Source organism: Lissotriton vulgaris, unplaced genomic scaffold (genome assembly GCF_964263255.1).
Source record: "Lissotriton vulgaris unplaced genomic scaffold, aLisVul1.2 SCAFFOLD_4785, whole genome shotgun sequence".
Lineage (NCBI taxonomy): Eukaryota > Metazoa > Chordata > Amphibia > Caudata > Salamandridae > Lissotriton > Lissotriton vulgaris.
Genome location: NW_028243144.1, coordinates 32,289 through 55,855, shown reverse-complemented (window position 1 = coordinate 55,855; position 23,567 = coordinate 32,289). Strand labels below are relative to the sequence as shown.

Below are 23,567 nucleotides of genomic sequence, written 5' to 3'. Positions count from 1 at the left end.
GCCAGAATTTAGTTGTAGTTTAGTTATGATCTGATGGACTTGTGATTAGAAGTTCTTACCTAGGGGTGCTAGCACGCAGCCGAGTTCGATACTAGCAATTGAACCATCGAGGGCGACATGCACAGAAGACTTGCAACGACCATGGTTCTGTGAAAATAAATTAGGAGGTTTATTAAAAAAAAAGTAATTATGCTCAGTTAGGCTTGGACATGAAAAGAGCAGAACACGTGTCAGATCCCTACATTGTTGTGACATCTGCAGCACTGTAAGTCAGATATCAGTTTTCCTCTTACAGAACATCATCACTGTGTCACAGATACAGAAGCAAATGGTAATCATAACACAAGGAGACCAAGTCTGTATATTTCTGCCGAAAACAAATATGTTATTTGACACTGTACATAATTCCACATCAGGTTAGGTATATTCTCACCCAATGGTTCTTAACCTTTTGACTTGTGTGGACCTCAGCTTAACCATTACTGGAATCCGGGACCCTTCTGAGTCATTAATGGATGCTGGGACCCCAACTTAAGTAACTGCAGTCATTTGAATCTCAAAACAATACATACAAATACAGAAACAAGAATTCCTCAAACAAATAGACAAATGATAAAATGCTTAATTTAATTGGATGTGCACTGCTCCCACTAATCAACCTGAGGACACCAAATTAATACATTCTTAGCATCCTATATCAAATGCCTTCATAATTACAGACCTTTTTTAAATTTTCAAAATTATATTTTGCTACTTTTATATATATATATATATATATACTAATATAATAAAGAGAGAGCCCAAACCTTTGAGGCGGGTAATCTCAGGAACCACAGCACCAATCACAACACCCAATACAGCATTGGAAAGGGAAGTTGTAGCAGAAGGACATAGGCTATGCAGACGCCCACCATATACATTTAAAAGGTAAAAGAACCGTGCCAACAAAGTAGTCCCTTGTGGGCGTGTCTGCGTTGTGCTGTGGGCATGTGCTGGGGGGCGTGACAAACGCTGGTGGCGTGTGGTAAGTTCCGCCCTTCATGCCATGTCTTATATCGTGTGCTGTGGACGTGTGCTGGGGGCGTGGGCGTGTGCAGGGCTCGGGATTACAGGAAAAAAAAGCGAGCGTTGTGCCCAATATTTCATTGTTTTTTCTTCCCAGGTTCTGCACATTCCAGCGCCGGGTGTCCACCCTGCTCCCTTTAAATACCCCTGCACCTCATAATCATAACCCACCCGTACTCCTTAAAATACCCCAACACCCTTAAACACTAACCCATCTTAACCCTATGAATATACCCTGTACCCCAAAACCCAAACCTATCCCTAAACCCTAAAAATACCCCTGTACCCCAAACCCTAAACTTAGCCCTGCACCCTAAAAATACCCCTGTACCTCAAAACCCAAATCGACCCCTGAACCCTAAAAATACTCCTGTACCCCACAACCAAAACCTAGCCCTGAACTCTAAAAATACCCCTGTACCCCAAAACCCAAACCTACCCCTGAACCCTAAAAAACACCTGTACCACAAAACCCAAATCTACCCCTGAACCCTAAAAATACCCATGTACCCCAAAACCCAAACCGACCCCTGAACCCTAAAAATACCCCTGTACCCCAAAACCCATACCTAGCCCTGCACCATTTAAATACCCCTGTACCCCAAAACCCAAACCTACCCCTGAACCCTAAAAATACCCCTATACTGCAAACATAGCCCTGAACCCTAAAAATACCCCTGTACCCCAAAACCCATACCTATCCCTAAACCCTAAAACTACCCCTGTGCCCTATAACCCAAAACTATATTTGAAGTCTTAAAATACCCAAACACGCCAAAACATATACCTCAGTACCCCAAAACATATACCCCTATACCCATACTTACCTTATCCAAACATAAAAAAAACATGCTTTTACCATTCATGCATTTACAACGAATTTCGTTGTAAATGTATGCGTGGTAAAAGCATAAAAAATGTAATGCCATGCGTTATAATGGCATTGCGGAGTCATGGTACTTTCGTAATGAAAGTATGCAGAGTGATGGTATGCGGAAAGAAAGTTGCAGAATAATGGGTGTTTACCCTCCCCCGGTAAGTACATTGGTGGCACGGCGGCCCACATCTCCAGCAACATACTAATATTTTTTCACCACACATTTGAAAAATCACAGGTCTCTCTCATTGATGACCAGCACTGACATACACTTTTAGACACACCTCCGCCACAAGTTCTAGAATTGCGAACTTTAGAGCTGCGGAGCTACGTTCGAATTTCGGTATCAGCTCATTATCCTGTGATTTCAGGCAAATCGCTTTGTCTCCCCGGGCCTACCACAAATGAAGGTGTTCTTCTGTAATGTAAATTGTGCTCATACCATGTTGTCGAGTTCGCGCTATATAATATTGCAAGGAAAAATAAAGTAGGGAAGCTCGAGTTCACACACTACTGAACGCGCACTCTTAAGTGCATCAGCAGTGCACTGTGAATCGGAGCGTTTCACAGGCCTGTCACAGATAAGAAATGCTATCAAAACGAAAGCCTACAAAACAATATACTACTGGCCGGCAGCAATTCATACCTGGACAACGTCGGGACGGGCTGCTAGTATATATATATATATATATATATATACAGACACACACACACACACACAAAAACATTTGTAGGAATGTATGACCCTACAACGCAAACATCAAACATTTACAAAGCATGCCTTCACAACACAGTTTTTACATCGCAACATGCATTACAACGCATGATTTTACAATGCATGTCATCACAACACATTTTTAGAAACTACATTAACAACGCATTTCATTACAACGCATACCATTACACTGCATACCATTACAACGCATATTACTTATAGGGCTACAGTAGGGTAAGTGTTGGATAGTGTAGGTGTAAAAATTACTATTCCCACTCCAGTGACTGCAATAGTAGGGTAAGTGTTGGATAATGTAGGGGTAAAAATTACTATTCCCACTCCAGTGAGTGCAAAAGTAGGGTAAGTGTTGGATAGTGTAGAAGTAAAAAATACTATTCCCACTCCAGTGAGTGCAACTGGAGGGTAAGTGCTGGATAGTGTAGGGGTAAAAATCACTATTCTCACTCCAGTGAGTGCAACAGTAGGGTAAGTGTTGGATAGTGTAGGGTTAAAAATTACTATGCCACATTACTTACCTTTTAATGCATTGTAATGGCATGCGTTGTAGTGACATGCCTTGTAGTGACATGCGTTGTAATGGCTGCGTTGTAATGGCATGCGATGTAAAGGATGCTGCGTTATAATGCTTCCGTTGTAAAGGTAGTGCTTTGTAATGACTGCTTTGTAAATGTTGTTTCCCCATAAGATTTATGAACATATATGTTTAAAAAGGAAATGCAGACCTAAAAGTGTTTAATTGTATCCCACACTTGAAATATGGCATTCTTTGCTTTGATTAGCAATTGGCATTGGCAAAGAATGGAAAAAAACTCCCATTTCAATTAAGGTCTGAACCTATTAACCTATCCTTTAAAAAAACTTTTGAAAACCCCTCTGCACTTTCTAGAAGACCAACTGGAATGAAAACTCTCAGTGTTAGTAGAAATAGGCAACACACATCATGACACATCATGGCATCATGATACATCATATATAATCCAGCAACATGTATTCAAGATTCAAAACACGTCCTTGGACTGCAAAGTTAAAAAAATGGGAAGTATCCCGATTCCAAGCCTAAGGACTTCATCCAGTTTCCTGATCCTTGCAGTGCCTTCGAGAAAAAGTAGCGGTGTGCACAGCGAGTGATATAGCCATGCGCACCAATATGTGAGTAGCACATAGTTTACTGGTTGTTGAAGTTGTGACATGCATGTTATCTCTTAGGACCCAAAGGATTAACACACGTGCATGCTGGCCCACCAGCTGAAGGATACTTAGATTACCATACAGATTGTGGAGTGTGGACACCAAGTCACAACGTGACTGACACATCATTCTGGATGGCAAGGGAAATGACTCATTTAGGGGGTGTTTTAACAATTATACCATATGAAATGACCAGGAGAGTTCCTATTTTTTCGTTAAGACTGAGACTTGATGGCTTATGATGCAGACACATCATTGAAATTGATTGTTGCCTCCATAGCCAAGTGGCATGTGCTGTGTTCAGAGCCCATCAAATAGTGCTGGCGGTAGACAAAATAGCACTTCGTTTTTCTCTGCTATCTCTTTGTATATAGACAAAGTCCTCCCTAAGACTAGCATCATGATTATAGCTTTACACCGCACTCTAGATGATGCTTTTCTGGTTTTGTCAGCTTTTGTTCATGTGTGCATTGCTGTATCTCACTGTGATGCTTCCTATCCTTTTCAGAGCATAGTTTAGTAGTCTTAGTAAACTCTCCTTCCTTCTCAATGATATGAACATAGGGGATGTCAGACTAACCAGCAAATATGTTATTGAAGTCACAGAATGATAGTCGCAGATTTTATCTACCTACCTGCAAAGACATCCCTAGCCTGTATCTCCTGGTATCTCAAAACTCATCAACCACATCATTTCCTTATTAACTTCAATATTCTTGAGAAACTACATAATATGGAAATACACAAATTAGAACTTAGAAACCCCAAATTGGCATGTGACCTCAGCAACAGCTATACTGATTCTTCCTTTCAGGCTTCCCTTCCTTGAATCACCTGCTGAATCGAGCTACCAATGACATCAAGGTCTTTATAGTGTAGTGTAGTTCCTATTTTCCCAATAGGCTCTGCACATTGGAATAACATAAACGATAGTTTAGACGTAGGACTGAGGTCGACTAGGTCTCTATTGAATATGTTAGACTTAATTTAGGTTTGCCATCTAGCTCAGAGGTCACCAGAAACTTTCTTGAATGAACAGGGAGGAGTGAACTTCCCTGATTAGACAAGAAGGGATTCAGCTTCTGACAACTGCATAAACATGACAACTTTGCTCTCCCAGAATAAGGAGTACATCTCCAGAGTCATGTGAAAACAATAGATAGCCATTTCAGTCAGTCAATCGTGCATACTTAGTTTCACCAGAGTGCAGAGAAATAGAGAGACGGGCGTTTTCAATAAAAGGTGTTATTTATTGAGCAGTCTTCTATCTCATGCAAGAGAAATTAATTGCCACAATTGCAATCCTTGTTATAAAGTAAAGTGCGTACAGTAAAAGGAGTATTATGAAATAATACTGTAAAAGCATTGATATGGTTTCTGAGCCATATGATACTTAAAAGGTATAAAACATATACAGTTACACACAACGATAATAGTTTGACTAAACGTACTCAACTGGTGCACCTAACCTAAGCCTAGTACGTGGGAAGGAGTAAATGAGTTGCAGTTTAAGTTACGTTAGTTTTTGCCAAGATTATGACTCAAGAATTCTCTAGGGATCTAATCTAACCTTGTTGTTAGAATGGAGGAGGTCTTGTATCTCGCTCTCAAGACTCGATCTCCCAGCAACCTGCAAGGGTGACTGGAAACACTGGAGCTGGGTTTTCTCGGCAGGAGAAAAAGACAGCGTCTTTCTCAGTGCGTCAAATGGGAGGGACGGCTTCTTTCGGCACTCGCATCAGCTGGGCTTCGGATAAGTAGATAGCCGCTCTGCTCCACACCACCGTGTGTTGCTTAAGGCAAACGCTGGTATATTTATACCTGGAAGGTGCCGTGTTTGATGTAAGGTTGGACATAAGACGTCAATAAAAAGATGTAACTAAGAACGGGCCGTTCCTTCAGTGCTCGCAGGAGTTCTAGGACAAATCAAAACAAAAGCACGGGGAATTCCCAGGTTGCTGGAGGTGAGGTTTGGTATGTTGTAAGAACTCGTTGTGCTTTCTAGGAGTCTAAGGAAGTAGCCTTGCCGCATTTGGTTTGCATTGGCTATTATGAAATATTTAATTAGGGTCCTAGATAAAATGACCCCAAAATACATTAAATGCATTTGAAACGGTATAGATATACGAAAATGAGTATTATACTGTATGCATTAAAGCAGTGGTATCATTCAGATAATGCAAATGTAACTGACAGCTGAATGAATTACATAAATTACATTTATGAAATGGCTCTTAATACAGAATAGAAGGTCGAGACCATTTCGTCACATATTTATACAAGATTGTAAGTGTGCTAGAGGCTGATTTAAGATATTGTCTCTAGACTCTCTAAAAATAGAAGTTCTGTTCTTTAAGAATAGTTCTACTTTAAGCAGAGTACGATGTGCCAAAAAAAGTAAATATTTTGGAAGTTTGGGAAAAATAATTTTGCTTTGAAGGAGAAAAGAAAAAATATAGTTCCAATTGATTTTCGCAGTTTTGTTTATAAAAATCGAAGGCCGATTTCAGAGTTCAGGGAACGCTGTGTGCTCGCTATTTCAATTGTTATTCTCGTTGTTAGGAGAGAACATTACCTCAGCTAGACCAGCAAAAAATTTGTCTACAACAGTAGGTGAAAGTTGGGCCAATGCTGAAAAATCAGAAATAGTGCATATATGCGATGCATTGCCATCATCATTGTTTAGATCAGCAATGTTCACAGAGGGTTGTACCTGTGTGCTGCCGCTTTCATCTTTTACTCCACCACCACCTACTCGTAATGGTGAAGTCTCAACGAATGCCGTCATCAGAATTGGTAGCCGCTGGGGACAACACGTTGCATGATTCCTTACCGGACAAAGCAAAGCGTTGACATCCATCGGTACTGTTGATGGTAGTGTAAGGCATACGTCCAACACGCATTCTTCTCCGCATAGCAGACATCGAAGCACAGGTAAGATGTAATTTTGCCAGATCGGTCTGAATGAAAGAAACCAGGTTGTATTCAGATCTCTAGCCAATCCGAGGACCTTAGTGATACGGTCTCGGTATCGTATTGCTAGGATCGTTTCTTCCATCGAAGCCTGAGTTTTGTCTGCGGCTTGACTTGCCATATCGGAGCAGGAGTCCCAAAATAAGAGGCAGGCCACCAAAAAGAGAGTGCACAAAATTCGGGAAGATGCCCAGGACTTTCTCAAAGGGTGCTAACAGTCCCGAAAAAATTGTCTTAAATACATGTGCAATGCCACTGGTATCTGACATGTTTAAAATTTGGCTTAACATTTCTATGAAATGCATAGGGCAATTTGTTGATAAAAGTGTATGTATCTCTGCCGCTGTCCTTGCAACATGCAGGTCATATGTCTCTTTGGATGAGGTTACAGGCACAGTTGTCTGTAAAAGAATAGACTTAATTCTGCTTAAAGTATCAATTCGAATAGAAGCGATATTCACAGAAGGCCATAATGCTGCCTCCATGTCTGGATTGCTGTTTGGATACAATACTTGCAAACATGAAATGACCCTGGACGTTGCAGTTACGAGATAGGGTTTTCCTGGCACCATTCCACAACAGCTGTGGTCACTTAATATAACGTAGCTACAGTTGGAAAGTTGTCTGAAAAAGGGCTCTATCTGTGTAGCTGGAGTGCCGTGCAGATGACATGAAAGGTTGTTTGATGAACCCTTGCAAGATCCGTGCAAGTTTATACCTTCGCATAGGACTGTACCGCTCAGTGATGTTTTACAATAAGTACCACTAAGAAATACCTCTCTATTGCCCCCACTCCAACATCTATGAGTAAAAGGTAAATTCCAGGTTGATTTGATGTATCCTTTACCCAACCTTTCATACAGGCCTGCTGGTATATACTTCTGGCAGTATTGAAACTGGAAAGTCGTTATCGGGATTGTAATGGTGCCATGTATTATCCATTCAATGACAGGTCTTTCTGACATTGTCAATGGTAATCTCTCAAGTTTTTCAATGCTTAGCATCGTATAGTCTGCTCCTTTCTGTGACAATGAGATTTGTCTATCAGTAAGGTTAAAGATAGAAAATAATGACGTTGTGTTGATTAGAGGCCATGGCACGTGACCTGAACGCAGATTTTGTAAAGTCCAGCCTAGCTGTACAATAGAACGCAATTGGGACTGACCATGTTGTAACATTATCATATCCTGTTCTATTATATCAATTGCAGATGATACAATGCTGTCCAGTGAATAGATCCTGGAGGACAGAGTCGTTAACCCATTGTCCACTACAGAAAATGTTTTTTCCAAATTAATACGATCAATTTCTCGTATTTTTTCAGCAGTTTCAATTTGATTTAATTTCCAAGCTTCATTGTATGCTGCGTATATACCGGCGTATTTGAAACGTTTTTGACGCTGTTTGCGAGGTCCCAGTTTGAAATCTCGCAAGTCAGCACCTTCTTTAAGTAAAGTTAAGTGTTGCTTAATTTCAGGAAGTGTAAATCTCTGTAGTCACTCGAGGCATAATTTTCCTACACTGTATGTTGTAACTATCCCTGGATGTTGTCTTTGGGAATATCTCGGGTCTGGCCTGTTCTGTTTGAACCCCTGTATTTTGTTCAGGAATCTATTATGACAGTTATTAGTGTCTTTGGGCCAGATCAACCATTTTTTCCAGTCAGGAAGTGTTCTGTTTTGTTTTAAAATATAGGCCACGTCTAACCCCTCATCTGTAGTGGTGTTTCTATCAGGTATTGGCTTTGGAATAGACGGGTTGTTTAGATCTTTTATCTTGGCTAAACAGAGACAGGTTGTCTGCTGAATTGTGTCATTCAGAAACATTATTTGTTCTGGGATCATGCAGGCTTCTACACCTTGTACCTGCCATTCTTTTGTTCCCCATATCGATTTTGTCTCAATGTTGTTTTTCCAAAATTCAAAACCAATTGTAGACATTTTTTCATAACATTTTTCAGAATAAATCAGTTTAGTATTTGTCAACATGTTTTTCACCCCTGTCTTATTTGATATTTTAAAATAGAATGTTTCAGGATCAGTGACATTAAACCCTGAGAAATATGTGAATTTCTCAAGAAAGGTCTTTGAGCTGCCTTTTGGCGGGATTGGACAATGTTCCCATTGATTATAACTGAAAGTATTTCAAGGATTTGCAGATTTATGCAGATAATGATGCCCAAAGTGGTTAAAACAGTACATTTCCTCATAACTCGACGAACCCTGTAGATAATCATGTGCAGTAGATTTTGCTGATATTTCTAAATCTGACATCATATTTTTAATATTTTCAAAGTCCCAATTATCAGAGAAACTACTAGGTGATACAAAGTCACTTAATGAAATTTTAAATTCATGTAGAAATTTCAAGAGCTCAAGCGGGCCATAAATTTCATAGTCAGTTTTGTCCCATGCTATACCACCAGGTATAGGGATGGCTGTGATGTTCACTGATGACAGTTCTTGTTTTTCAATGTGTGATGATCTGTGTGGTTTCAGGACCAAGTTGATGTTCTGACTTGCTGTGTCCATTGTACTATATTTTCCATCAATAAATCTACCCAAACTTAAAACTAAGATGAGCCATAGAAGGAGGAAAAGTACACCTAACACAATCCATAGTTTAATCCATTGAGAAGTTAGATATGTTTCTTTGAGCTGAAAAAAGAGTTCTTTGACTTTTTCTTTGAATGTTTTTGTTTCTGGCTTGTCTCCATGTTGACTTGGATCATCGGAAAAATCATCAAAGTTGATAAAGTAGCCAGATGCAGTTCTGTCAATTGGTGGGATTGCTTCCGGATTTCCATTGATCTTTGCATTCTCTTTTGTTACTTTTGTATAGTTCGAGGCTACATCATTGTAGACTGGTGTTTCTTGTTGGATTGTTGCAATTTGGGTTTCAAGAGGCACAAGTTCCATGGCTTTGTTGCATAGTCCTTTTTTAATTACTGCAGGTTTGTCGAATGTGATTAGTCTCTCAGTTTGAACCTCTTGGATTGTAGCAAGATTTGGTCTTCTACTACTTCTTGGGAGACCACTGGGCCTGCTACTTATTATTGGCCACATGGTTGTGGTTTCACCAGGTCGATTGATACAACTCGGTTCTTTTTACCAGCAAGGGGCGGTAGTACATCTGATCTTGTTCCGCTGATAGCTAAAACAGGTACTGCTTTTCTGTAAGAAGGCCCAAATTCCTTCTTTACCGCGATCTTTTCTCTGACCAGATCCCCAATCTTTGGAATCCAGACAGGTCGTGCTGGGACAGGTGGGTTTTCTTCAGTGGTAGTTGGCTTTAACTTTTCGTTACTCAGACTTTTTCCTTGTTTCATTTAAGCCCTGTAAAACAGCCACACGATCTTTGATATCAAAAGCTTTTTGTTGCACCACTGAAGTTTGACAATCTAAATCCTGAATATTCATTCTAGTACCAAATAAAAGTTCATACGGGCTGATACCTCCTAGAGAATTTCTTGGCATATTATTAAGACTACGTTGGACACTTATTAGATGTTTGACCCACCCATCACCTGAACCTAATACCCTCGCTTTTATAGATTGCTTTATGTCCCGTTTTTTTCTCTCCACTACTGCATTTCCCTCGGGATGGAATGGACTATAATACCGAAATGCAATGCCCATGCTGCCCATGGCCTCCTTGTAAGCCCGAGAGCTAAACGCAGGACCCTGGTCAGAATGTAGCATGCCAATTGCGTATGTGCCGATAAAGACTCGCAAATCTTTTATAACAGTTCTGGTGTCAGCCGAGCGCTGGGGCCACATCCAAATGAATCTCGTACAGGAATCCACTGCGACCATGATATATTTATAGTTGCCGTTCCTTTGTAAGGGACCACAGTGGTCCAGATAAACACATGCTAATGGTTTGTCTGAGATAAGAAGGGGCGTCTGCGCTGGTCGTTTCACTGTTGATACTTTCATTTTCTGACATATTTCACATTCTAGAACATAGTTCCTAGTCTGTTTTCTCATTCGTGGCCACCAATACCTCTGTTTTAATAATGATACTGTGGCGGAAACACCAGCGTGTGCAGAGGCGAGACCTTCGTGTGCCGCTAAAATTAGTCCTAATCTGTGCTCTGTGTTTGGAATTGCTCTTATCCCCACTCCAGGGATTTGAGCAAACGGAACGTTGTTCACATCAGTTTTGTATGAGTACTTTACTAAAAAGCCTTTCGGGAGTGTCTTGCGCTGTTTTTTACTGAAGCACTGACAGCTTGCATTATCTCGGTGTCTATTTTTGTTTTTGACCGAGTAATGGCAGCTACGGAAGCCGTTTGTACAGCTGCTTTCGCGGCCTCGTCAGCCAATGAATTCCCTGCAACGTGAACGCCATCACGTTGATGACTCAGTGTATGAATCACGTGAGTCTTTTGTAGTTCCTTTTGCAAAAGAACTACCTGTTCCCAAAGCATTTCATGCTTGATTGTGCCACCTTTTGCATCTTTGTGGTTATTTTGAACCCAGTTCTGTAAGTATTCATTGTAAGACTGGACACAGTAATAGGAATCGCACACTATTAGTGTGGGGAATTATCGTTCGCTATTTTCAAGTGCCATCTTAAAGGCCTGTAGTTCATCTCGCTGAGCTGTACAGTCTCCGAGTACTTGAGTTTTAGTTATCAAAGGTTTAAATTTCCCTTCGTGCCAACGACCTTTAACAATCGCGCACGCAGCACTGTAGGCTTGTTCACCCCCAACCGCGGGTTGTGCTGAGCCGTCTGTATATATTATACAACCGTAATGTTCTAGAGGCAGAATCTCGACCGGCAGAGGACATTCATATTCATATTGTAGAAATTCTTGTGTTTTTAAACTGGGATCAAATTCGCATACTACGTCCGGTGCAGCAAGAGAGTTAACCCATTGTATCCATCTCGGATGTAAAGCTTTAGCATTCGGGATGCTTGCTCTTGTTACTACTTCTAAGGCAGGTATTGGTGTAACGATAATTATTTGTTTACCTTGTGCGAGGGCTCTTTCTTTTGCTACAGCAGTTTGAACCGCAGTAAGAATTTTTTCAGTTGAACTGAATTTCATTTCAGCTTTTGTTTACAAATGTGATTTGTAAGCTATGGGGACCATTTCTCCCTCATTAGAGGTCAGGTATGTGAATCCGCATCTTCCTGGGATTACTTGGATTAAGAGGTTGCGTTCATTTGCGCGTGTTTGCAGTTTTGTTTTAGTTAACATATCTGTCTGTAAGTAACTTAATATCTCTGTGTGTTTTTGAGTCCAATTAATTGGTTTACAATCAGGTTTTATTAGTTCGTAGAGAGGTTTAACCCTTTCTGCATAATTTAGAATGTATGTTCTTCCGAAATTCAGGAAACCCAGTATTGATTTACGTTCTTCAGCGTTTTTGGAGCCTGGAGTACAGCACATTTCTCTAAGAAATTGTCTGCTAGGCTTTTGCCTTCACTCGATAATTCATATCTTAAAAATAGGACAGTTAGATGGGCGATTCGTGATTTTTTAAAGTTAAATTTGTACCCTTCAGCTGAGAACCCAAGTATTATGGTGTTCACTCTTTTCAAGTGAGTCTCCAGGTCATCGTCTGTAACATAGATGTCATCGACATAGGATAATGCCTCATCATCATATATTTGTAGTTATTCTGTTACACTGGCTGAAAATAATCCTGGGCTGTTCTTGAATCCCTGTGGGAGACGACAAAATTGTTTTTGGGTCCCCATGCTAGAGAAAGCGGTCAAATATCTGCTTTCAGGTGCTATGTTTTGACAGAAGAAACCATTTGAAATATCTAATGTTGTTTTATATTTTTTGCACACAATGTTATTCATTAGTGTTGCACTGTGTGAATTTTGTACTGAAAAAGTTTTACAGCAGGAGTTTAGATGTCTATAGTCCAAAACTAGACGATATGAATCGTCTGGTTTGGAGACAGGAAACAAAGGATTGTTCATTTGTGAGGTGCATGTTTCAATCACCCCCTGATATTCAAGTTGATCTAAAATTTCTTTTACTTGTTTTTTAGCTTCTTGCTTAACCAGATACTGCCTCTGTGCAGTAGGTTGATTTTTTTAACTGGATTTTATGGTGAGGAGAATCCTAATACCATCCTACATGATTTTTATATAATGCAGGGGCTTGGGCCACTGCCCATTTTCTTGCAAATGTGTATTTTTTATGAATTGGGATATGATTTGAGAAGGCAGGCATAATTATTTCTTTGCCATGTGGGCACTCCCTGACAAACTCTGGTGGCCAATCCTTTTCTGCTAGAAGGATATCGTAGCCTTTAGATAGGTTCTCCCAAAAGAGACCTTTAATTTTCCTAGTTTTATCTCCCTCTATACGTAATGTTCTTTCATATAGTTTATGGGGCACGCTAACTCGCGTGTCTGCAGTTTCCAATTGAATGTATTAATTTGTGTCCACTGTCTCCAGAAGATTCATCAGGATCTTGTGAGCTATGCTCACTTCTGCTGCGCTGTCTAGCAATGTCTGGGCCCACTCTTCGTTTTTCAGTTGTGTCCTCAGGATTCTCGGCATGTTTTATTTTAATACTCGCTACCTTCTTCCTTGGAAATTGTTGTTTTTTACTTTGATGAGCAGGTTCCTTGTCTTTGTACTTGACGTGCTCTTCTTTATGTTCTGAACGTCCTCTTCTTTCCGATTCTGAAAAGATCGAGAGGAGCGTGTATCAATATCTTGATATCTGTCAGGTTTCCTCAAGTTGTCCCTATTTCTAAGGTTGTATCTTTTTTCAGAGGGTTCCCTTTGGGGAGACTTGTCCCCCCCTTCTGAAGATCTATTTCTCCATTGGGTCGACCTTCCTCTGGACTGAAATTGTTTTTCTCTGGGAGTGGTTTGTTTGTTACCCTCCCACTTTTTCTTTTGAGAATTGAGATTATCTTTAATAAAAGTTTTTTCAGGATTTTCAATTAGTTGGGGTTTAATTTGATATGTTGTACCATCTAATGTTAATTGAACTAAATCCCTAAATGCTCTTGTTAATTCTTGTATTTTAACTAAGAGTTCTTCATTTGACATTTTATCAATGTCGGGATTTGACGTTTAGCTGGCTAGAACCGGCCGTGTGGCTCCTGGTCTACCTAGTGGACCGAGCCTGGTAATGTGATTTTGATGTTTTAGGGCGCCATTAAACAAGAGCAGGTGCTCTTGATACGTTAGTGGAATTTCAACTTCCTCGAAAGGGGAGTATTCCTATGTAGCTTCAGCTATTTTGTAGTAGTGGAACTCATGTGTTACAGCGTGTGCTGCTGGAAAATTTGTCCAGGAAAAGAATACCTCTGTCTGCCGAAATTCATGTGCCTCTACCACAAATATTACGGTACCACCTCTTGATGATACTCCATTTTCTATAAGTTTTAAAGTTATGGTTTTTCTTATATTGACCGGGATGATTATTGCATCCGAGTTGGTATTTTGGACAGTTGTGTCGTCCGCTGCGAGTTGAGTTGCTAGTCTAGCTCTCTCCCTTTTGTCGTCACTTTCTGACATTTTTACTGACTGAAAGTTTGCAGATCAAGTTTCAAGGAAACAAACTTTAGGTGCACAATATTTTGGAACACTGTATCCATCAACGTTGACTATACCGTAAACTAATACATAGGATTCTCATCCTACTAAGTTCCGGCGGATATTAACCTTTCACCCACTCCAAACGTCTATTGGAGTTTTTATGGGAAAAGGGGTCTGTGTGAAAAAGCACGACTGAGTTACTCTAGTATCTTGTGTTAGATTATCGCCTTACCAAACGTTGGGCGCCATGTAGTGTAGTTCCTATTTTCCCAATAGGCTGTGCGTATTGGAATAACATAAACGATAGTTTAGACGTAGGACTGAGGTCGACTAGGTCTCTATTGAATATGTTAGACTTAATTTAGGTTTGCCAGCTAGCTCAGAGGTCACTATAAACTTTCTTAAATGAACAGGGAGGAGTGAACTTCCCTGATTAGACAAGGGATTCAGCTTCTGGCAACCGCATAAACATGACAACTTTGCTCTCCCAGAATAAGGAGTAAATCTCCAGAGTAGTATGAAAACAATAGATAGCTTTTTCACTCAGTCAACCGTGCATACTTAGTTTCACCAGAGTGCAGAGAAATAGAGAGACGGGGGTTTTCAATAAAAGGTGTTATTTATTGAGCAGTCTTCTTTCTCATGCAAGAGAAATGAATTGCCTTAATTACAATACTTGTTATAAAGTAAAGTGCGTACAGTAAAAGGAGTATTATGAAATAATACTGTAAAAGCATTGATATGGTTTCTGAGCCATATGATACTTAAAAGGTATAAAATATATACAGTTACATACATCGATAATAGTTTGACTAAACGTACTCAACTGGTGCTTCTAAATACGCCTACCCCGATGTACCTAACCTAAGCCTAGTACGTGGGAAGGAGTAAATGAGTTGCAGTTTAAGTTAAGTTAGTTTTTGCCAAGATTCTGACTCAAGAATTCTCTAGTGATCTAATCAGCTCCGTACCTTGGTGTTAGAATGGAGGAGGTCTTGTATCTCGCTCTCAGGACTCGATGTCGCAGCAATCCGCAAGGGTGACTGGAAACACTGGAGCTGGATTTTCTCGGCAGGAGAAAAAGACAGCGTCTTTCTCAGTGCGTCAAATGGGAGGGACGGCTTCCTTCAGCACTCGCATCAGCTGGGCTTCGGATAAGTAGATAGCTGCTCTGCTCCACACCACCGTGTGTTGCTTAAGGCAAACGCTGGTATATTTATACCTGGAAGGTGCCGTGTTTGACGTAAGGTTGGACATAAGATGTCAATAAAAAGATGTCACTAAGAACGGGCCGTTCCTTCAGTGCTCACAGGCGTTCTAGGACAAATCCAAACAAAAGCACGGGGAATTCCCAGGTTGCTGGAGGTTTGGTATGTTGTAAGAACTCGTTGTGCCTTCTAGGAGTCTAAGGAAGTAGCCTTGCCGCATTTGGTTTGCATTGGCTACTATGAAATATTTAATTAGGGTCCTAGATAAAACCACAACAATAGAACACCATGCTACACATGCATTTGATAGCCCCTCTACCACCAAAAGAACAGCCCAGTTGGCCAAAAATCTAATTAAAAAATAATTCACAGATGATCTCAACCTTCTAAACCCAAGATCAAACACTGAAGAAAGGTTGAATTCTTTATCCAGTACCACACAAATACACAATGACTGCACTCCTGGTCAGAAAATCTGAGGCCCCCAATTCCTCTAGAATTGTTCCTTACCCATCATTAACCTGTCAACCTACAATGCCATTGTTTCTCACAGGCTTTTTGACAATCATTTTATTTAATTTTGCAACACAAATTACCACTCTTTGACCAAACATCTGTCCAGTGGTTGTGTTTCTGCTACCTGAAATCATATGGGTGATGAACTTTTTTTGTGACTTCTCTATGGCCTCTGTGGTCAACACTAACACAAATTATAAACACGACAAGATACTTCCTCCCACCAAATGATGTACTCTGTAATCAGAATGAGCCAGTCCATTCTTTTTCATATAATCATAAGTCCAGTAAATGATTACCTATACTCTGTGGAACATCTCCAATCGTATACGCTTGCTGTTATCAGATAGCTGGAACCATACTGTGGGCCTTGGTCATTTGTAGGGGCTCATAGCACTCTATCTTGGATGTGCATTGAGCAGTTTTCAAATAATTCACACCGATTATCAAGGAGTAAACTTTTAATATCAATCTTAAAATCTCAATATAAATGAGGCTCTTCTAGATGTAGCTAGAGCGGACACGTTTTCCTCTAATATTTAGCACCACAACGTTTTATCAAGGATGGGAAAAGCATCAGAGACTACGATTCACTAGACTAAACAAATGTACGTGACCAGTGGAGGAAAGTGGTGATCACAGACCTGACTGTGAACAAATATTTCCTTCTTTTGCTTTTATTTCTGGGTACAATAGAACTGCCTTAAGAAAGCTCTGGGACACTATATGCTTGAGCAAAACATTTGGGGACTCATTCTTATGTTGGTCGGAGTTCCCTCAAACTAATACTGCCATGGTCTCGGGACCGACTGATCTACGGTTGGTGGTCCTGACACCGCAATCATGTGGTGTCCACACATGGTGTGGTCGCAAGCTCCCATTTCTCTATGGGAGTTTGTGCTTCGGTCAAAAAACGACCACAGCACAAGATCCCATAGAGAAATGGGAGTTTTGGTTAATCCCTGCACTGTGTTGCAGGCACTGTGCAGGGATTAACAGGGGCGCCATTGGTGTCCCCCAGGACCCAAACCGGAGGCCGCTGAGGTATGGGAACCCTGCTAGGGGTACCAAAAATCGCTTTCTGACAGGCTTTTTTCATGTCGTTAAGCCCGACATGAAATGCCTGTTGGAAATTGACATCATAATCCCCACAGCGGAAACACCATCCATTAGGGATTATATGCGGCCTCTGACTGGCCAACAGGCTCCTTGAGCCCATCAGAAGCCAGTGGTCTGAATTGACGGTTTAAACTCCAATCACCTACATTGTAATTAGGCGGTTGGACTTCAAACCTACAATGTCGGTCTGTGAGCCTCCGATGAGCGGTCGGAGGCTCACCGACCGACATCGTAATAGGGTCCTTGTTGTCTATGACTCCATCAGGAAAGACCTAGTGTATATTGATTGTTTTAAATTGAAATGATAAACTGTATTAAATAATAATACATTGTGATTTATTTGAACACTTCTCAACACAGGTCTCTACAAATAGGCAATGCACAAGACTAACTGGTTAGGTGGGTCTTCCCTCTTTGCTACCATCCTCAAAATGAATCACCATTTACCCGGTTGCATCAAATATTAACCCCTCCTGATTTTCTCTACACACTTTGAAGTAGCAATCAATGCAGATCTTAGTCTAATCTCCAAAGTTCAGTTCTTCATCGGGGCATTGTGCTCAGAATGTGCTTTGCCCAGGGTGATAACAGGTACTCTATTAGACCAGAATCTAAACTTCACTGAACGTCTTAATGTTAACCTATCGGGTCAAAGTGTCGCAGCAAAAATGGTATGGACTTTCTTTGACAGCACCAAATAGGAAATGCCATTAGTTAACTTTCAATAAGAGAGCAGTGTTCAGTGGCACATGTGGAAGGCTGACCCTATCATGACAATGGATGGGTGATGCACTCATGTCCATCATTAGGAACATGCAGAACAGAGGCAGATGTGCATGTTGCAAACATCATGTGTTAATAGTAATTAAACCACTGTAACAACAAATGTTACAAATTGGTGGTGTAAATTGTACGTCAAGAAAATTAACAGAGTGCGACTCTTGCTTGTGACCTATGTGGGTCCTGCCCATCATCTGTACAACTTAGACCCTTATTTAGGGCCTTATGTACTAAGATACCGTTTTCAAACAATATTTAATTTTTCGATGTGACGGTGTACCAATAGGCTGCATCACGGAATTTCTGGAAGCAGTGTGACTACTGTGATTGGCTTTAAGAACAGGGATGGTGGCAAAAACAGTCCACGTACTTTAAAGGAACCCATGCTACTTTAAAAAACATAAAAGTTGCCCATTGGAGAAAACATTGGGATGAGCACACAGTGGTGCCCTGGCCCACTGACTGCACACTCTGCAGTCATTGGACATGATTCCAAAAGGGGAAAGTGTCCAAGGGACAGCCTACCTTTTGCAAATCAGTCACCACCTCCTTTGAAGCAGGTAACTGTTCAAAGGAGGTAAGGAGGGGTGTGGTGCAGCGGCCAGGGCAGCTGACTCCGAAGCGAGGTGCTCCCAGTTCGATCCCCAGCACCGGAGGCACATCAGCTCAGGATCATGTGACTCTGGGAAATAGCTCACTCCCCAACGGCCCCCAGCACCTTGAGATCCTTACAGGTGATTAGTTCGAGCTTTTCAAATACTGTTTTCTTTTCTATTGACACACACCATACTAACATAGGTGGAACATCCCTTTCACACCCCTTCCTAATCCCAATTCAGTATGAGTCAAATAAATACAAAAATGCCATTTGTTGTTGCAAATCCTTTAATTTTACATATTGTAGGGTTTGTGACCACAAAATGGCTATGTACTTCTGTCCCTTTCTGAAAACAAAACTGTGTATCTGTGTTACCCAATACTTGTGGTAACCTGGTAACTGCAGTAGCTTTAAGTAAGTAATAATGGATAGAAACTGTGGTCCAGATTTACAAACTCTTTGAGTCAGGTTAGCGTTACTTTCTGAAAGCAAGCCGGTGGCAAAGTGTAGTGGTGGCATTTACAATCCAACACAAATCAGTTTGCATTGTAACCAAAAACATTACAATCAGGGCCGGACTGGAAACCAAAACCAGCCCTGGCAAAGTGCTCGGCCGCCCCTCCCCCCATCCCCCCCGTGGTGGGGTTGGAGGTGCCGCCGAGCGCTTTGCTAGGGCCGGTATGCTGGAAAAACAGCCCTAGAACAAAATTGGCCCCCAGGGGCTCAAAACCGTCCCCCACCCTTGCGGCGCACTGGGGGATTGCCCGGTGCCCGCTATGGCCAGTCCGGGCCTGTCTGCAATGCACAACCCTGAGTTAATTCGCGTCAAGGAGGTGTTGCATGAGTGGATCGTTTAAGTTCCAATGCAACCACCTATGGGTTTTCAGGTAAATCTTTATCTATTCTAGACATATTTGTAGCCAGGGTGGTTTTGCCAGAATCCTGCACCTTCTTAATGGAGGGATAACCAGGAGAAGTGTGTTATTCGCCCCATTTTTTCCTCTTTGCATGTGTGCAGCATTCTACAGCGCATGTACACAGTGGGAAATGCTTTAAAGCTTATGTTTTCGTACTGTAAGGGAGTCCTTCCTTATATCAAAAACTACGCTTACCACATTCCAGATACCATTACACTATGGAGAAGGGTGTGTGCATTGGCGCATGGCAGCTAAAAGTGCACAAGTGCAGGGGGAAAGCAGAACAGTGAAACATCTTGGTATATATGGCACAGTTCGGCTCTCTCCCAATCATGCAATGTCTGTGGCGCAACAAAATTTGAGGAGTAGCCCCCTGCAAAGTATTTGGAGGCCCCATGCGCCTGACCCAGACATGCGCTCTCAGCCCAGGGGCCCTCTGTCCGTGCACAGTGCAAGGGGAGGACCCCCTGGAGCTCAGGGCCCCGCACCATGAGGGCTATTTTTAAGCCAATGGGCAACGCAGAATAGCAACTTTACTTGCCATGCTGCATGATTGTATAGTGAATACAGACCAGCCTTTGAGTTTTTTCACATACAAAGGTGCAGAATCTGTTGGTGGTTATGGGCGTGGGTTTGACATGCCTGGATGTGGTATTACTACATTCTGTGTCTATATGAAATATCACTTTACAAATATGTATACCCTCATTTGTAATATGGTAATACAATTCCTCTTCAAATTGCCAAACAATGTAAAAGTTGCAGTACAATTAAGCATGTATGGTATCATTAACTGCTTTTGTAGTGAATGGGCAACACCAAAGTAGGACATTCTTCTTGGCACTGAAGTTATAAACAGTACAACATACCATGTCCTTACATGAGCGATGTAGATACTACTTACTTCCAGTGGTTTGCAATCCGAATGTACTTCTTTGAATTTACTCTTAGGGCAATCAGTTTCTCTGTATAGATATTCAACTTCAAAGCGTTTTCCAGCCACCACCTGTATTTATGACACACAGAAAATTTACATAGTTTGTTACATGTTTGCATCAGAAAATGCACTCAAGAATGCATGAAAAAGTAGTGTAGTTGCACACAGGCAGAAGATGATTCATGAATAATGGTTGTGTACAGAAACAGGATGCTCTAATATAAAGCAGTTGCCATTCATATTGAGTCCTGAACTATCATATGCATGCTCTATATGTCTTAATGGTCACTGAGGTAGCAAGGAAACTAGAAGTAGATAATGAAAGTTAAAGAGTTCCTAAAATATGTATGCTAAATAACAGGATTACAGTGGCTTTCCAGCCACGACCTGTATTTATGACACACAGAAAATGTACATAGTTTTTTACATGTTTGCATCAAAAAATGCACTCAAGAATGCATGACAAAGTAGTGTAGATGCACACAGGCAGAAGATGATTCATGAATAATGATTGTGTACAGAAACAGGACCCTCGCGGGTATGTAGTGCGCGTTACAAGTGATTGATTGATTGATTGATTGAATATAAAGCAGTTGCCATTCATATTGAGTCCTGAACTATCATATGCATGCTCTATATGTCTTAATGGTCACTGAGGTAGCAAAGAAACTAGAAGTAGATAATGAAAGTTAAAGAGTTCCTAAAATATGTATGCTAAATAACAGGATTACAGTGGCTTGGGTATAAAATGCAGCTAGTGGGAGAGCTGCTCGGGAAATTAAGGTATGGAAGTTAATGTGAGAACTTATTCCATATTCTACTACACTTCATCAGTAAAAGCAATGTGATAGGTCACCAATGTGATGTGATCCTTCCTTCTCAATGACAGGCTGCAAGTAAGAAGTGGGAGTCACATTTGCAGTACTGGGTTATTCATGGCCCAGTATTAATTGTGAAGTATTTTTTTATGACAAATAGTATTTATTGAGGTGCTTTTGCCATCTTAGGTATCAATGTATTGAATGTGGTCGGTTATGAACAGTTTTTTACTTTCAGCATAGGGACTTTATATATTGTCATAATGGTACTGCACATGGAACAACACAAACTATGTTAAGTCTGTGATTGAGAATTAATGTTCTGTTCCCAGCCCTATTTTCACATCTTGTATGGAGTTCAGTACTTTCATATCTTGTATGGAGTTCAGTACTTTTATATCTTGAATAGAGTTCAGTACTTTTATATCTTGTATAGAGTTCAGTACTTTTATATCTTGTATGAAGTTCAGTACTTTCATATCTTGTATGGAGTTCAGTACTTCTATATCTTGAATAGTTTTCAGTACTTTTATATCTTGTATAGAGTTCAGTACTTTTATATCTTGTACGGAGTTCAGTACTTTTATATCTTGTATAGAGTTCAGTACTTTTATATCTTGTACGGAGTTCAGCACTTTCATATCTTGTATGGAGTTCAGTACTTTTATATCTTGTACGGAGTTCAGTACTTTTATATCTTGTATAGAGTTCAGTACTTTTATATCTTGTATAGAGTTCAGTACTTTTATATCTTGTATAGATTTCAGTACATAGCACTTTACAATAATTGTGGATTGGAATATGGGATGTGTCGATGATTTCTCCATGAGGATGAATTGTTTTATATGATAACACATGGATGTAATTAAGCACTAAGCACTAGCACTTTGTCCTTAGGGACATTAATAATACCATTAGCTAGGGCTGTTCCTGGAAAATTCTACCACCCATATTTATCACGCTTGAAGACCCAGGTTCGACGCAAAACCTAAATGAGATTTACCAAGCCTTGCAAAGCCACATTGCGTGGCTCTGCATGGCTTGATAAGTCTAGAGTAATGCAAGGCAGCGCAAATTGCTGCCTTGCGTTACTCTGCAGCAAGGAGTTGTGCTATCAGTGGAGGGTTGGTCTTACCATGCATCCACCCATGCAGTGTGAAACATTCCCAGATTTACCAACACTGGGAGACCTGCGAATGCATCAGAATTGTACGCCTTCCCATCAAAGGCGCAACAAGGAAGAATGTCTTTATTTCTCCTAGTTGTTTCCACTTTCCAGGTGTGCCTCATTCTGCAACACCCTTAGGAAGAGAAAAATGCCTCTGAGGATTGTTTTTGTGCAGGGAGGTGCCCCTTCCCGCGCGAAAATAGTCCTGCCTACAACTAAGGCACCTTTGCACCATGGTGCAAGGGGGGCTGTGTCGGTGCTAGACATGGGCAGAGAGCAGGAATCCATGATTAATGTCAAATATGGCTCTTTCCTGCCCTCTCCATTTCATGAATCGCAGCGCAACAAGGAGGCTTGTTGCAGTGCTTGAATAGTTGATAAATAGTTATGCACAAATCTTGAAATTCATGTCTTGCCTAGACACCCCCAATTTAGGATGTGAACATTTTGTATTAAATGGTATAGAAGAGGGTTATTTGTGAACTTCTTGAAGATGGCTCTAGCTCATAGAAGGGCATATGGAAACATGTATTAAGGAATGTCAACATGACATCCTTTTAACAATAACAGTCGTTTGCCTTGAATATGAATATGGAACCATGTTAAAATGTACAACATATTGGAAATTGTTTGAATCATTTGGGATTGTAGCACCTAAATTAATTATGTTTTGAAGGAATCTATTTGAGCCAGACCCTAATTACGAAGAACAATGTTAGCTTGTGCCACCGGTCCCTCCTCTTCCAAGAGGAATCTTTATGTTTGAATCTTTGTAATGAACGTAATAGTCATAGTTGAAAGATTGAATGAGGGGAGTATTAATAAAAGGTAGCATTAATTGACTATGCGTTTCATGAAAACTGATTTAGTTTCTACTCTGAAGTGGTATATTATAACGTGTTGTGTTGTATTTGAAGAAATAATTCCTCATGTGTTAGGTATTAATTGTTTACATCTTTGAAAAACATGGGTTGAAAACAGTGATGTCCATCTCAAATGTAATGAAGGAAAGTCGGAGGTGCTTCTCTTTGGTGCTTTTCCGGCCAACTTTAGGGAGAAACTATGGCCCTCCGATTTCACCTGCCCTTCTGCCAAGAAAGGGGCAGCAAAAAACCTTGGCGTATGGTTCGATGAAGACCTCA

General features: G+C 40.7%; 1 protein-coding gene across 1 annotated transcript in view; it reads right to left on the bottom strand.

The window, feature by feature from the left end:
• Positions 1 to 23,567, bottom strand: part of LOC147668692 (T-kininogen 2-like) — a gene marked incomplete at its 5' end in the record, with an annotated part of 106,583 nt that overhangs the window by 65,221 nt on the left and 17,795 nt on the right. The window contains 2 exons of the mRNA XM_086948509.1: positions 60 to 147; positions 20,407 to 20,508. Of these exons, the coding sequence (XP_086804635.1) occupies positions 60 to 147; positions 20,407 to 20,508 (190 nt within the window). The remainder of the gene's footprint in view (positions 1 to 59; positions 148 to 20,406; positions 20,509 to 23,567) is intronic.